At 50.1% G+C, this 15789-nt stretch overlaps 1 protein-coding gene across 5 annotated transcripts in view; it reads left to right on the top strand.

Moving 5' to 3' along the window:
- The window catches only part of LOC125415218 (maestro heat-like repeat family member 5), an 82425-nt gene that overhangs the window by 61134 nt on the left and 5502 nt on the right, over nucleotides 1-15789 (top strand). For all 5 annotated transcript variants that reach the window (XM_048457414.3, XM_048457415.3, XM_048457413.3 and 2 more), the window contains exons 20-22: nucleotides 7890-8049; nucleotides 9035-9216; nucleotides 15461-15598. In XM_048457414.3, the coding sequence (XP_048313371.3) occupies nucleotides 7890-8049; nucleotides 9035-9216; nucleotides 15461-15598 (480 nt within the window). The remainder of the gene's footprint in view (nucleotides 1-7889; nucleotides 8050-9034; nucleotides 9217-15460; nucleotides 15599-15789) is intronic.

Raw genomic sequence — 15789 nt, 5'->3', positions numbered from 1 at the left:
ATCACAGTCCACGGGAACCCAGAGTACTTGGTGTAGGGAGGGGGTCGGCACCCCTGTTCATTTAGGTTTGTCTCCCATAAGCGTTCCACAGAAATGTCTGTCCCACCCTCCACTACCCATGCTAAGGGGTCCCTAACTCCCCAGTGCTCCTGGCAGGACCCCTGCCGATCACAAAGCTTCCCTGCTCTTCATTCTCGTCGTCCTGCTGAGCCCCCTGCCCTCTCAGGTGGACCTGCCTCTTCTCCCATACCCCTGAACCCCCAGGTCTGGGGATAGACCAGGGTTCTTGGTACTTTTTATGTCCCTCCTCTCCCCAAAATCCCATATCCTCAGTCTACAGCACCCACCATTCATTCGTGACCTGGCACAAGTCACCCCGCACTTTTCAATAGTATAGCATCTGCTCAAAGATAGACTCTGCTTTCTCCCCTTTCCAGACTAGAAATCCCCTCTGCCCCTCTTCTGCTTGAATCTCTTACTCCCTCCAAGATCCAGCAAGCCTTTAACTGATGGGGTCCTGCCTACCTTCTCCACCTCTGCCCCTGTGCATATCCTCCCCAACTCCCTGTCCTCACCCAGTTCCCAGGTCAGGTTCCACCAATCAGTCCCACCTGGCAAACCCAGCTCCTTCCCCTAGGTGCTGTCTTTGCCTCACACTGCTCTGGGAACTCTGGAAATCTGGGAGAGAGCTCTTCCAGAGCCTAGAGTCTTCTCAGAGGAGAATTCTCACCTTAGCGGAGAGGTGTCCTGTTTGCATTAGTTATTCCTATTTCCCTTGTGTTCACATACAAATGCTGCGCTCTCAGCTCTGGACTTTATGGTTCCTTTAAGATGTTGTTTTGAGCAGGAGGTGGTGGTGCAAGCCTTTTATCCCAGCACTCTGAGAGGCAGAGGTGGATCTCTGTGACTTCAAGGCCAGCCTGGTCTATAGGACGAGTTCCAGGACAGGCTCCAAAGCTACAGAGAAACCCTGTCTTGCAAAAGGTTACACTTGATTCTGTGAAAGTCAGAGGACAACTTGTTCTCTCCTTGACTGTCTGAGTCCTGGAGTTAGAACACAGCATCTGGTTGTTGGTCAGTGCCTTTACCTGCTGAGCCATACAGATGACCCAAGTTTCACCTTCTTTGCAAGTTACATGGTCATGTGGCCTAGATGATATTCTCTCTCTCTCTCTCTCTCACTCTCTCTTTCTCTCTCTCTCTCTCTCTCTCTCTCTCTCTCTCTCTCTCTCTCTTTGAAATCTAGGTCTTTTACTAGGTAAGGTATTCTAGCCTAACTTTCCTATGCAAATGGTGCATTTTTGACCGTGTAAGCAAGTCTTTTAGTTCTTATTTCTGGGACGTTTACTTGACTGTGTTTAAATGTGGTCTCTGCCCAGGTCGTGGTCTCTGCCCAGGTCGTGGTCTCTGGTCTGATGCTACTTTCCTCCCGCCTCCCCCTTCGTGGTCACACCTGCTGATGTTCCTGGCTTTCCCCTAAACTCACTGCCCTCTTCATTATCCCTCTTTTGCCTTGCCCAAATGTCCCTTATTAAATGTTCATCTGAGTCATACCTCTCGTGGCCACCCTTTGATTTTTTTCCCCATTTCCAAGATTTTTTTATGTATGTAATACACACATATGTATATTATGTACATGTAGAGACCAGGAGCTGACACTGAGCCTTCACTGAGGCAGGGTTTCACAGTTTACACCAGAGTTCACAGATGTGGCTAGTCTCTGCCTTCCAAGGGCTGGAATTGCAGGTGGATTGCCACGCCCACCTGGCATTTATGTGAGTCTTGGAGGTTTGAACTCTGGTCCTTATACTTGCAAAGTAGGCTCCTTAAACCACCACCTCCCAAGCTTGAAAATCTAGTTTGTTTGTTTGTTTGCTTGCTTGCTTGCTTGCTTGCTTGTTTTTAAGACAAGTCTTGCTAGCCTGGTCTTGAACTCCTCCTCCTCTGTCTCAGTCCTTGAGTTCTAGGATAACCTAGCTGAAGTCATTGCTTTTTTTCTTTCTTTCCTTCTTTCTTCCTTCCTTCCTTCCTTCCTTCCTTTCTTTCTTTCTTTCTTTCTATTTCTTCCCTGGTTTCAGTCAATTATTTTGAGGTTATACTGAAGATTTGTCCTTTCTTGAACATATTCAAGGTGGTTGGGTCTCTAAGCACTTGCTGCTGTGGGGTGAGGAGTCCAGGTTTCCTCTGTAGAACCAGCACTCTGAAGCCATCTTCACTTTGTTGACCTGTAGATTCTAGTTTCTGCAAATAATCTGTAGAGCTGTTTGTCATGGTGTTCTACTGCTGTGAAGAGATGCCACGGCCAAGGCAACTCTTAAAAAAGAAAGCATTTAAGTGGGAGGCTTGCTTACAGTTTCAGAGGGTTCGTCCATTATCATCATGGTGACATCATGGGAGCAGGTGGCAGGCAATGTGGAACTGGAGAAGTAGCTGAGAGCTACATCCTGATCCATAGGTCAAGAGGGAGTCTTTGAGATGTCAAAGCCCACCCCCAGTGACACACTTCCTCCAACACTGACACACCTCCCAATCCTTCCCAAATAGTGTCACTCCCTGATGATCAAGCATTCAAATATGTGAGCCTATAGGGGCCATTCTTATTCAAATTGCCACACTGTTCATTTTGGAGCTGTTGGAATGTTTCATGGGCTTTCAAGTCCAATGGCTCCATCTTCTGTCGTTACAGCTAAGAGCCGGGCCATCTCAAAGACTTTGGGCGTGGTGGTAGGCCCGCACATATGCCCTCTAGTTCTTTGGACTTCTTCTTCTCTTCTTTGACAGGAATGTTTCCCTCTTTCCCTTTCACCACCAAGTCTCCTCCCCTCTTACTCCTCCTCCCCTTTAACATTTCCTCTTCCTCTTCCTTTTGCTTCCATCTGACTCCTCTTCCTCCTCCCTAGTCCTCTCCGCTCCCTTTTTCTCCCAATGCTGTACATTTGATGATGGCAAAGTGTTTAACTCCTTCCCTGTGTCCTCTGAGGTTGGGCAATTAGTGATAGCCAGCAATGAGGAGTAAGGACGAATAGACAATGATAAGACATGCAGACAGACACTCCTAAGCACTGCTGGAGAAGCAAGGTGCTCTGACCTCCCAGAGTTCTCTCTCCTAGGTGTATTTCAAGACTTCAAGGGGATTAATCTTCCTGAAGGTGACTTTGGCCCACTCTGAGCTTTTATTTGCCCTGTGTCCTCTTCCCAAAGGTTTCTCCTACCTGCTTCTGTCTCTCGCAGAGCCTTGCAGTGGAGGGGTGGAACTTGCCCACCAGAGCTGGTGTGTTTTTTCTTTACTCCCAGTGAAGCGACCATGGTTGCACGCTCCCTCCCGACTCTGTGCTATCTTTCAAAGAATCTGGGAAAGTGCGGATCTCCGCAAGCAGCACTTTTTCTGCTGCCTAGAAGTTTATGGTTCCATCTCACTGCCAGAGTTTATACCTTCCTCGGTCCCAAGCACCGTCCCCATGATAGCATTTACAGAGCCTGAGTGTGCCACACACCAATGGAGCCTCTCATGACTAGATTTCTCTGGATTGATATTGGCTTCTACCAGTCACTCGGGCACCGCCATTTGTGATGGTTTTAAACATAAAAGTCCAGCTGGACAATTTGGGGGCTGCATTGGTGGTGGGAATTTAAATATCAAAATAGGCTTATGGTTCAGATTCCCAGGACAGCATCTGTCTTCTACCCAGGGAAAGGAGAGGGGCTCCTCTTTTTTGGCACAGGGCAGAGATCTGTTTGCATACTGCTTCCTTTTTTCTCTTCCCTAAACTATGCACATAACTCTATGGAGAGATCACCTATTAGGTGCCCCTCATGGACAACCTTCATTTAAAAAAAAAGAAAAAAGAAAGAAAAGAAAGAAAGAAAGAAAGAAAGAAAGAAAGAAAGAAAGAAAGAAAAGAAAGAAAGAAACTGCATCCTAGCTAGATGTGGTGGTGGACGCCTAGAATCCCAGCACTCAAAAGGCTGAGACAGGAGGATTACAACTCTAAGGAGAGTCCGTGTACAGACTCTGTCTCTGAAGGAAAAAAACAAATTGCCACCTTGCCTCAGGAAAAGAAAAAAAAAGTCAGGAGTGGTAAGGCAGGCACTCCCTCCTCCTCCAAGTTCAAAGGCAGCCAGATCTACGTAGCAAGTTCCAGACCAGCCAGGGAGAAAAGAAAACCCCTGCTTCAGAAAACGTACCCATCCCAACAGTGCAATGTGTGCTGAAAGCTTAAATAGAACCGTGCAGTCTGGACTCTTCCAGTGTCTTTCTTCTTGCCTGGCTTTGTTTCCCTCCGGCTTCATGTTTAATTTTTATGGTGTCCCCCTGTAGCTCCCTCCTCGCTGTTGCTCTGTGGCACTAACACTGTGATGCCAAGGGTCCTCTTCACTGTAGGAGAACATTTAATTGGTTCCCACTAGAGACCTTGACAAACAGTGCATCTGTGAACTTGCTTGTGTGTGTCCTAACATACTCGAGGACTGGATTTCCCATGTTGTGGGGAGTGTGTGTGTGCGTGTGCGTTATCAGGGACAGCACACCTAGAAGAGGAAGCTGTGTTGTGTCCCACCTCCATGGAGGGTGTGAGGCATTTTCCAATGTGCTCCTGCCGAGTCCCACCCCCAGGACAGACTGCTATTCTCTGAGTGTCCCTCTCGCTTCACAGTTTCACCTATGCTCAGCACCTGCATTTTAATCGATCATCCATGGTTTAGCCAATTTGGTAGGTGCTGGTTGCCTTATATTCATTGTTACTTTCATGATTGAGCCTGACACTTTCCTGTTTCATTTTTCTTTCGTGTATGCTCACCCCTCTCCCTGCTCAGCATCCCTCACAAATCAAGCACTTCCTGTCCTCAAGGGGCTCTACTTCTCCATCCCCCAGGCCAACACTCACAGTTCTAATTGTGAGAGCTTTGCGACGATTGTCCTCTACAGAGCGGCCTCCCCTCTGACTTTCCAAGAATGTCTTCTCTACTCTTGGCCCTTTGCACGCCCACAAAACACTTGAGTCAAGCGCCCAAAAGGCCTTTCTTCTTTTCCACTTTTGATGGCTGTTTTTACTTGAGTGGTCAGAAGCACTCAGCACGATGTGAGGGGCTGGAGAGATGTCTCAGGGCTTACGAGCATTTGCTGCCCTTTTGGAGGACCACTTGGCTCCCAGCACCAGTGTTAGAATGGCTCACAACCACCTATAACCCCAGCCCCAGAAGACCTGACACCTTCTTCTGGCCCTCCTTGAGTACTCAGTGGCATGTGCGTAGACACAGATAGATACACTCACACACATGCATGCTGGTACAGAATTTGAGTTCACACTGCCCGGTATTTAGACTGTCCAAACCCTAGCCTAACCACACCAATTCCTTTGGTTGGTATAGTAGCTTTGACTTCTAATATCTTCACATTTTTGTTTCAGACTTGTCTTTTTCTTTATTTTACTTTATTTTTCAACATGTGTGTGTGTGTGTGTGTGTGTGTGTGTGTGCGCGCGTGCACATGCAAGCGCCTGTTGAGTTCAGAAGAAGGCATCTCATCACCTGACTCTGGAGTTATGAGTGGTTGTGAGAGGCCCCGTGTGGGTGCTGGGAATGCAGCTTAGGTCATCTGTAAGAGCAAGGACTCTTGACCATGGAGTCATCTCTCCAGCACCCAGACACGTCCATTGTAGCCAGAATTTTATCAAGTTTGTCATAGCCAGTCTTTGTTGGAGTACATGTTCTATTTGTGTGTGCTGTAACTGTCAATGTGTTTGAGATTGACTTTTCTGCCCTTACTCTTTCCATCAATGTGTTCGGGATTGACTTTTCTGCCCTTACTCTTTCCATCAATGTGTTCGGGATTGACTTTGCTATCCTTACTCTTTCCAGAAAAGTAAAGGCGCTTCAGAGTCCTAGCGTGAACTGCTACAGCCCTGGATTAATGCCTAGACTCCCCCCTGGGTATTGCACTTTCCAGGTTCCTCTATGCTAAAACACATGTCATAACTTCATTCCTATGGCTGGGCAGTGTTCCCCTGTGTGTACTCTATGATGGGTGTGTGTACATCACTGTGTGTCCATCCCCATTTGCCTCATCAGTTCATCTGCTAATAGACACCTAGGTGGTCTACACCCTTTTTCTGTATGAGTAATTTGCTGTCAACACTGACAAACAAGAACTCCCCCTCTGCATCCACAGCTCCCACATCCATGGAGTCAGAATATTTCTCCAGAAAGAATACGCCTATGCTGACCCCACACAGGTTCATCATTACTCCCCAAGTGATGCAGTTAAATGACTGCTTGCACAGACTCTGCCTCCTATTATGTCCATATAATGGCAGTGAAGGTTAAAGACTACCTAAAAAGGGGTGCGTGTAGGATATATGCAAAGAGCTCACCACGTTATACAAGGGACTTGTGCCGCGTTTATTTTTGATTTGGATTGGATTTTTGAGACAGGGTCTCACTGTAGCCTAGACTGGTCTAGAACTCACTGTGTATCCCAGACTACACTCACACTCTTGCAATCCTCCTGTTTCAGCCTCCCGAGTTCTGGAATGACAGACATAGGCCACCATGCCCAGCTAGAGCATCCCCAGATTTTCATACCCAAGGGAGGCCCTGAAATCAACCCCTTGCTGCCACTGTGGGACAAGTGTGTATGTTTGATCTGTTCTCTGATTTTGGAGGTGCCTGCATTTAGTGAAAGCACAAGGCTGTGTAGCTCCATCGCATCTAACCCCCTGAGGAACTGCTCCAGCTTTCCAGAGTGGTTCTGCCTCTTTACAGTCCCCGCAGCAGCACACGGAGTCCAGTTTCTCCACATCCTCATCCAGGCTTGTGCTCTTCACTCCTTGGACCACACGATCACAGTGGGGGGCGAAGTAAAATGAACTGGTCCCCACTGGTGTCCGCGTCTTCCATGTGCTTTTTCCTTAGCCGTGCATCTCTCGTTTTTGAGAAGGTCTGTTGGTTTGTGGATTCTGGCTGTGTTTTCTTTCTCTCTTACTCCCTGCCCCCACTCCTCCCAAGCCTGCTTAGCTCTAGCGCACCCATGGCAGCTGAGAGGAAGCCGCTCTTCCCAACAGCTTCATCGAGCTGGGGCCATGCCCACCTTGGTTAGCTGTCGGCCTTCAGGTTTTCATCTTGCATGTGTGTGTACCTTTGCTTCCTAGGTTTTCCTCCCTCCTTTTCCCACCCCACTTCGGTCTTGCCCTCAGCATCCTCCGCACTTAGCTTCTGACATATCCGCATTCACCACTAGGCTGTCACCCCTAAGATGTCAAGGGTTTTTGTCAATTCTGCATGTCTTGCTCTCTTGAATGTTGCTTCAAGGTGCTTGGCACAAGGGTGCAGGTGGGGAAGCAGCAGCCCAGGGAGCAGATGGGAAGACTCGCCCGCCCTCCAGGCTCTCAGGGACTCAGGCAGGGCTCTCTCTCCCTCTAGCTCTTGATGCCGCCATCCTGTGGCCACGCTGTAGAACACTCCCTAAGATCTGTGTCCACTAGCTGGGACTGGCATGTTGTCCTTAAGGGTGGTCCCCTCGGGTCTGCCTTGCCACTTAGGAGACCACTCAACTAAGTCCTTCCTGGTCTTGCCCCAAAGAGCCCTTTCCACCCAACACTAAAGCTCCGAGGACACTAGGGCAAGACTCAGAAAACATCATAGTTCCCTGTCAGGACAGCTCTTACTTGCGCTCCCTGCCCCGGGCCTCAGATGGCTGCAGGGCCAGTGCCCAGGTACCAGACAGGGCAGTGATCTGAGTCAGCCTTTCTCTGCAGGCCTCAGCATCCAACTCCCTGCAAAGTAAATACAAGGCCACCCTGCCCTTCACTAGAGCCCTAGACACAGGACCTACTAGCCAAGTCCAGCAGGCATGGGCCACAGCATGGCGCTCACAGCACCCTCTCTGCCCACAGCCATGCCTTTTGCCTGTGGAAGGCCCTGGGAGCTGAAGAGCCTGCAAGTTATTTGGTTCTGACTGTGCTGATGGCTTGGCTGCAGAAGAGGCCTCTGCCCTCTGGTGCCAGCGACAGCAGTTCCTGTCCCGAAGAGAAGCCTTACTTGCGTTCACTGGCCGTGAGTCTCTCGCCCCATCCCTGGTGGGCAGCTGTGTGAGCACGTGAATTAGTATGCCAGGTTCCAGGGAGGAGAGCTGAGACACGGTCCACTCCCTATCTGGAAGAGAAGGTGTGGGACAGCCCAGCCCATAGACAGACTCCACACTCTGTGGCCCCAGGCTCAGTTCCCAATGACCAGACTCAGAACTCTGAGCCCTTAGCAAGTAAGTCAGGAGTGTCAGCCTATAGGACTGCTAAAGAGACGTAGAGAGGCAGCCTTGGAGGGGAGGGGCCTCTGGCAATGCACAAACGGAAGCCTAGCATTTGGGGCTCAAAGCCATGCCCCATATTGGGATCACAGACTCTGGCCAAGCCATAGGATTGGCAGCAACGCTGTCCCTGGAGGACCCTCCCTCCAGTTTTCTCCATTAGCCTACACCGTATCTGCATACCCTGGGACAGGACACCTGCCTGCTAAGGTGGCCACGTCCACACCTGGCAAGGCAGCAGCTGTGTCAAACTCTATGTAACACTTTCTTAGATAGAGTCCTGACCTCCAAGCCTCCCAAGTTATAGCCCAGATAGCTGCTTCCCCACACCCAAATCCTCCCTAGATAGATAATGACTTACAGACACAGTTCTGAGAATATAGGAAGTGCTTAGGTTGGGGTGCACTGGTTAGGGAGCATGGGTTGGGGAGCATAGGCTGGAACGCACCAACTGTTGATGCACCCGCTGATGGCTCTAGAGCATCAGATAAAGAGCGCAGGCTAGGGCAGACCGTCTGGGGAGCACCAGCGAGACTGGAGCAGCCGGTCCAGAGGCTCTAACGGAGGGTGCACAGGTGACATAAGCCAGCACAGGTCAAATGACATTGCCTGGACACGTATGGTCTTGAGCCATCAGAACAGGCGGGGAGAGGTGCGTTTGAGTGTGGGTTTTGACTGAACACCCCTGGCCGGGAATCCCAACACTTCAGATCCAAACCCGCTCCACTCCCACAGGCCATGTACACAATTCACGAGCTACAGTTCGCCAGAGAGTTCAAGAAAGCCGTGCGGGATGCCTTTCCCCAGCTGTTCCTGGCCCTTCTGGCACAAATGCATTATATCCTGGAGCTGGACCAACCCACAGAGCCTGAGCAAGAGCAGAAAGCCCAAGAAGCAACCATGCCAAGTCCTCAGAGGTGAGCCCAAGGCCTCATGGACAGCTAACTGCAGGCCTTACACACACCTATAGGAACCCCCAGGACAAAGTTAGCTTCCTGTCCAGGTAACAACACATACACACACACACACACACACACACACACAGTGTGGGGATTGCTTAGATAGCAGGATCTGATCATTCAATTCAGAGGTCAGATTCTCTGGTAGATCAGAAATTTAAATTCAGAGGGTCTGCAGCCTTACCCCTGATTACTTCCCTAGCTTCAGCTGTTCCCAGGATATGTCTGTAGCTTGAAGCTGCATGACCTTAATCTCTGTTTCCAACATCCCATAATACTGTCTTCTGCCTGTGTCTAAAGACCCACTTCATATAAAGACATCAACCACTGAGTCTGGGCCACCCTAATAAGTGCATGTCGACCTGATGGCATCCACATGGTTGGTGGGAGGGTAGTGGGGATTAGCTCCAATATATCCTTCCTAAAGGGACAATTATAATAGTCATGATCCCAAATGCCATTCATGACCAGGATAACAACCAGAACAAATGATCCCCAAAACAGGTATGTGCCTGCTTTCTTTGTCCCCCTAGGGTACCTGGCTCCACAGACACTTATCAAAAGGGGATCTCTGAAAACAGCTACCTAGTTACGACACAGGGTACATTTTTTTTAGGGGGATTTTCAAGACAGGGTTTCTCTATGTAGTCCTGGCTGTCCTGGAACTCTCTCTGTAGACCAGGCTGGCCCTGAACTCAGAGATCCACCTACATCTGCCTCCCGAGTGCTAGGATTAAAGGTGTATGCCACCACCGCCCAGCAGGGGACCTCTTCTTGATCCACGTATTCCTTGCAATGGACATAGGACATAGCCATTCCCCACATCATACACATGGGACAGTAGTGGTTCATGGCAGCTCATGGATACTAATGCCCCACCCACCAACCCGCCTGGCCAGGATGTGAGGGACATTCCATCCTGCCACAGTAGGGGCTGACTGCCTTGGGCTTCCCTTTGCACCTGGTCACATGTCCCAAAATCCAATAAGTGTGTCTTTAAAAGCCACCGGGGCTCACTCTTTTCATTTGTTTGTGTGATGGCGTGCTTCAGCCATTTGTCAGGCTTAACAGCTCTCCCCAAGGCACATCACAGGGAAAGAAATGTCACTTCTCAGATTGCTTCTGAATTCCAATATGCACGAAATCTCTCTTTTATTCACATCAACCATGCAAAATGCATGAATCTTCCCTAATAAGCTAATAAAACATTCTCCTCCCAGAGCTCAGCAAGGTGGGGAAGAATGCAGAGATGACTGCCTCCTCCCTTCTGCTTCTCTGCCCTCCCCACTCTTCCCCAGAGCCTCTGCCCTCAGGGCTCTGCTCACCTGAGAGTCCCTGTTAAGGCCTCCATGGCCACACCCATAAACAGCAACCCCTCCTTCAGCCCCTACCCTATCCTGGACCCTCAACATCTAACAACATCTTCCCTTGTTTGTGGCCTCCGCCCCATGGGTGGAAGGTTCTAGAAGGCAGGGATGTCCGTTTCCACATCCAAGGGAGGTCTCACATTCCTGGACTCATGGGTAGCTTTCCCCGTGGGAGGAAAGCCAAAGATGTATACCTCTCCACCTCAGCTCCCCCTTCTTCACTGGCCAGCCTGTAGACAGGTCCTAAGTGTGGCCCCAGCAGCCAAAGGCCCCCCGAAACATACCCTGGATGGAATACATGAGCTCTGATTGGCCCAGATTCAGTCATCTACCCAACCAATGAAAACGTCCAATGCTCTGATTGACTAGGTGAGGCTCCTATACCCACCTGGAGCTTGAACAAGGCTTAGTTCTCCCTCCCCAGAGGAAAGCAGCCTGGCTGGGACCAATCAAAGGGGTCCATGCATGGGCAGGCCACCCAGTAGGCCCATGAACAGGAGTGACAGTAGGGCATCAGGGAAGTTGGCTGGTGCTCTTTAGGCCTCAGAGGGTAGGTGGCATCAGTGAGATCTATCACAGTCTAGGGCCTTGTGCCAGGTTGGCTGGCACTATGGGGAGAAAAAGAGGTGCTGAAGAGTGGATATAGGAACCCACTGCTGTTACTGTCTGCTGTTGGTCCCCTCAGGGTGAATGGCACAGAACGCTAGATGGCAGGGCGAGTGAGCCTTGACACTGGAGGTTCCTGTCATCCTGCTCAACGAGGCTGGGCCCCATACCCAGGAGCAGGGCTTTGGGTGGAGTATGCCTTTGACAGGCAAGGGACCTCCCTGAGTCACAAATGTGCTTGCTCTAGAGATTTCAACCACCCAGGTCACTTCTCAGTTGTGTCCCTTGTCAGCCCTTAGAGGACTTCTCACTTAGTCAAACCACTAGAGTGGCTGACTGGCCCACTCATGACACATCTCTATTCCAACTCACTCTCATCCTGGCCTCAGTATTGACCTTTGCCCTTCTGGGCCAAGGGACCAAGCCTAGTAATAGAAGAAGAGAAGCAAGTGTGTGGGCACACTAGGCTCAGCACTCAGCTCCACACCTGAACCAGGAGGATCCTGAGTTCAAAGCCAGCCTCAGAAAGAGTTTGAGGCCAGCCTGAGCTACATAGTAAGATTTTATCTTTAAAAAATAAAACTAAATGGGGGAGAAAGAATCTCACATTCATCAGGGTGGGTACAGTCACAAACAAAACCAGAGTGCTTGGTAAAGATGTGGATGGAAAAACAGTCGGGCAGTGGTGGCACATGCCTTTAGTTTTGGCACTCGGGAAGCAGAGGTAGGCAGATCTCGGAGTTTGAGGCCAGCCTGGTCTACAGAGCAAGTTCCAGGACATCCAGGGCTACATAGATAAACCTTATCTTGAATAGAAACAAACAAGCGAAAAACAGAGGAATGACGTGGAGAAAGAAAGAGCCTTGCCCAGGAACAGTGAGATGGGGCAGCTCAGAAAGAACAACTATGGCATGAGCTGTCGTGGCATGTGCTTGGCATGCCAGTACTTAGGGAGCCGAGGCAGAAGGATCACAAGTAACAGGGCCATATACAGATATACTCTGAATATAGAGAGAGTGGATCTCCAGGGAAGAAGCGGAGAAAGTCCATGTGGCCCAGCAATCCCACTTCTGCTCTGAATTTATACCTGAAAAAAAGAAAAAAAAACTGAAAGCCAACACTCAGAAGAGTCTGGAAAACTTGCTGAAGGACACTATTCACAGTGGCCAAAATTGCAAATGTGCCAAGAGTCAGGGATGCATGGATGGATGGACAGATGGACAGATGGACGGACGGACGGACGGACGGACGGACGGACAGAATGTGATCCATCAGGCAATGGGATAATGTATTAGTTACTTTTCTTTCTCCTATGATCAAATACCTGGAAAGCAACTTAAAAGAAGGAATTCTTTACTTTAGGCCATGGCTTCAGAGGGTTCAGTTCATGGCCGCTGTGACCCATGCACTCGGGCAGAATATCACGGCAGCAGGAATGTGTGGCTGGGGGCTGTTTTTCATTTCTTGGTGGACAGGAAGCAGAGAGAGGTGTAAACCAGAAGGAACCACAGCAGCTAGGGGCATGTATTAATCTTCTAAGATCTTATGATGACCCATCGCAGACAACACTCAGGATTAAAGGGACATCCTGACACACGGAACATCACACATGAGCCTGGAGGACATTATGCTGAGTGACATGGACCAGTCATCACACAGAAAACAGCAGAGTTAGATGACACATGGCTGTGATCCCAGCACTTGGTGGCAGAGGCAAGATGATCAGGAGTCCATCCTCAGCTACAGAGCAAACTCAAAGGTAGCCTGGGATGCATGAGACTGTCCCAAAAAAACAAGACAAAACAAAGAAAAAAGACAAGTGTTGTAGGATTCTACTCACATGAGGTCCTTAGAGGAGTCAAAGACAGAAAACAGAGTGATGAGGTCGGGGCTGGAGTGGGATGGGGGATGGGGGCCAGGGGCAGGAGTCAATGTTTAAGGGGAATTTCCATCTGGGAAGATGGGAGATAGTAAAGGTTACACAGTATTATGGCTACTGCCACCGATTCATCTGCTTAAAATGAACTATAACAGCAAACTCTAATGTGAGCTGCACCTGACCTCAGTTAAAAATAAAAATAGGGAGCTAGGGAAAAAAATTGCTCATTGGGTAAAGCACTTGCCAAACAAGCATAAGGCCCTCAGTTCGAATCCCCACTGCTGGACACGGTGGCACAGATCTGTAATCGCAACACTCCTACAGCGAGATGAGAGCCTGAAAGAGGAGAATTCCTCAGCACTCACAGGCCCGCTAGCCTGACACACACAGCCGTGAACCTGTCTCGAGGTCGAAGAGGAGGACTGGTACCCTATGGTTGTCTGAGTTCACATATACACGGTAGCATGCTCACACCCCCATTCCCACAGACACACTGTTCCTTGAGGGCCACAGACAGTAAAAAGAACGGCACTCCATGTGGGTATCCCTGGGATGCTGGAGTGTGGAGAATCTGAAGACAAGACAGTGTGACCTTCTGGGAGGTCATGGCGGCTGTCCTAGGGCAGGTGGCACCTCTAAGGACTCTTCTTCACTGGTTTCAAGGATGCATGTTAACTTCAGATGGCACATAGGTGTTGGGGAGTTCTGGACTAGGAAGCAAGAGCTGTCAGGGTCCCCAGAGACTGGGGCTTTCTCCTGGAATCAGGCAGAGATACCCAACAGTGAGCATTTCATCCGATGGTCATCTCTCTGAAGCCCTGGCTGTGGCCATGAGGACAAATCAACCATGAAGAAAAAGCTGTCACCATGGGCCCAAGATGCCCCAAGACTAGAAGATTCCAAAATATCTGAACAAAATGACTTCCCACCCCTTCCCCTTCGGAAAGTCATCATCTCTCTGTGGCTGTGAGCAGTGACTTGGAAGATGTTGCCTCTTTTTAATGCCAGCTTGGGAGTGGGGGGAGTGATGGGGTGAGAGCTCAGCCATCGTGGCAAGTCAAGCCCAATACGTCAGGTTCGTGCACCCCAGGCAAATAACGGCAAGGAACAGCCAGATGATCAAGGAGCCAGGCCACTCTGAGCTCCATGGACCTGCATTCCCAGCTTTCTGCCTGTATTCAGTATCACTGAATACACTGGACTGAGGCTCCTCACAGGTACCCCGCACCTAGCAAACATCAGGTCATTTTTCATGGACACAGGACAGAGGAGCCGATATGGAAATGAACCCTCTGAACATCCACAACGCCACACACCCTAGCTCACCTCCCTCCCAAGTGCTCCTTGCTCGTGTTTCTTTGCTCATATTTAAACATCTGCGTCCTTCAAGGACACATCTAGGACCCTTCCCCCTACCCTAGGTCATGGGAGACCCTAGAGCCCAAGACTTCCCAGAGCTCTCTCCAGCCCCGTCTCCTGTGCTCTGCCCCCAAACAGCTGCTGAGCAACTAAGAACTCCACCTACTGCGAAGGCATGATTGCCTTCCGCTCTGGTGGTTTGGATGAGAATGGTCCCCGTAGCACTCAGACATTTGAAAGCTTGGTCCCCAGTTGGCAGAACTGTTTGGGAAGGATTAGGAGGTGCAACCTTGTTGGAGGAAGTGTGTCATAGGGGGTGGGTGGGCTTTGAGGTTTCAAAATCCCCAGCCCTTCCCAGTTCTCTCTCTCTCTCTCTCTCTCTCCCTCCCTCCTGTTTGTGGATCAGCTGTAAGTGTTCAGTTACTACTCCAGCACCATGCCTGCCTGCTGCCATGCCCCTGGCCATGATAGCCATGGAATCTATTAACACACTGGGACCATGAGTTCCCTAATTAAATGTTTTTTGGTTTGTTTTGGTTTGTTTGGGAGGGGGTGTTTTGGTTTGGTTTGGTTTGGTTTTGGTTTTTTCAAGACAGGGTTTCTCTGTAGCTTTGGAGCCTGTCCTGGAGCTAGCTCTTGTAGACCAGGCTGGCTTTGAACTCACAGAGATCCACCTGCCTCTGCCTCCCGAGTGCTGGGATTAAAGGCGTGCGCCACCACCGCCCGGCTTAAATGCTTTCTTTTATAAGTTACCTTGGTCACGGTGTTTTGTCATGGCACTAGAAAAGTAACTAAGATACTCACCCCAACAGGACCTAGTGGTGGGTGTGTTTTGCTGTGTCCTTGTGCCTTGCACACTCAGCCTCACCCTGGCCCTTAGCAGGAGGCAGGCTCCAGAGCTAAGACAGCCTGGGACCCCATCCAAAAACAGGAGAAGGCTCGGGTGGCATCTGCCACTCTGGATAGACCCTGCCTTTCTGCTTGGCTGCAGCACATCACTAGAGGCCCTGAAGAGTCTGCTGTCCACCACGGGACACTGGCATGACTTTGCTCACCTGGAACTGCAGAGTGCCTGGGGGCACTTCACATCCATCAACACCTACCCCCAGGCCGTGGGCCTCCTTGCCAGGTACTAATGGGGCAAGGGAGGGGAGGCTGGGCCAATGAAACCACAGTGGGCAGGTCCTGAGCACCGTGGCTCACTTGAGGCCACCCAGGGCAGCCTAAAGGCAGCACCTCTTAGGTCTACATATGCTTACGGTACCCTGGAGCACAAGAGGCATGGGCTACACTCCCAGGTACATGAACTCAGAGTGTGCA

This window comes from Myodes glareolus, chromosome 19 (genome assembly GCF_982192425.1).
Source record: "Myodes glareolus chromosome 19, mMyoGla1.1, whole genome shotgun sequence".
Classification (NCBI taxonomy): domain Eukaryota; kingdom Metazoa; phylum Chordata; class Mammalia; order Rodentia; family Cricetidae; genus Myodes; species Myodes glareolus.
Note: the sequence above shows the minus strand (reverse complement) of the source record. Positions and strands in the feature narration are given on the sequence as shown.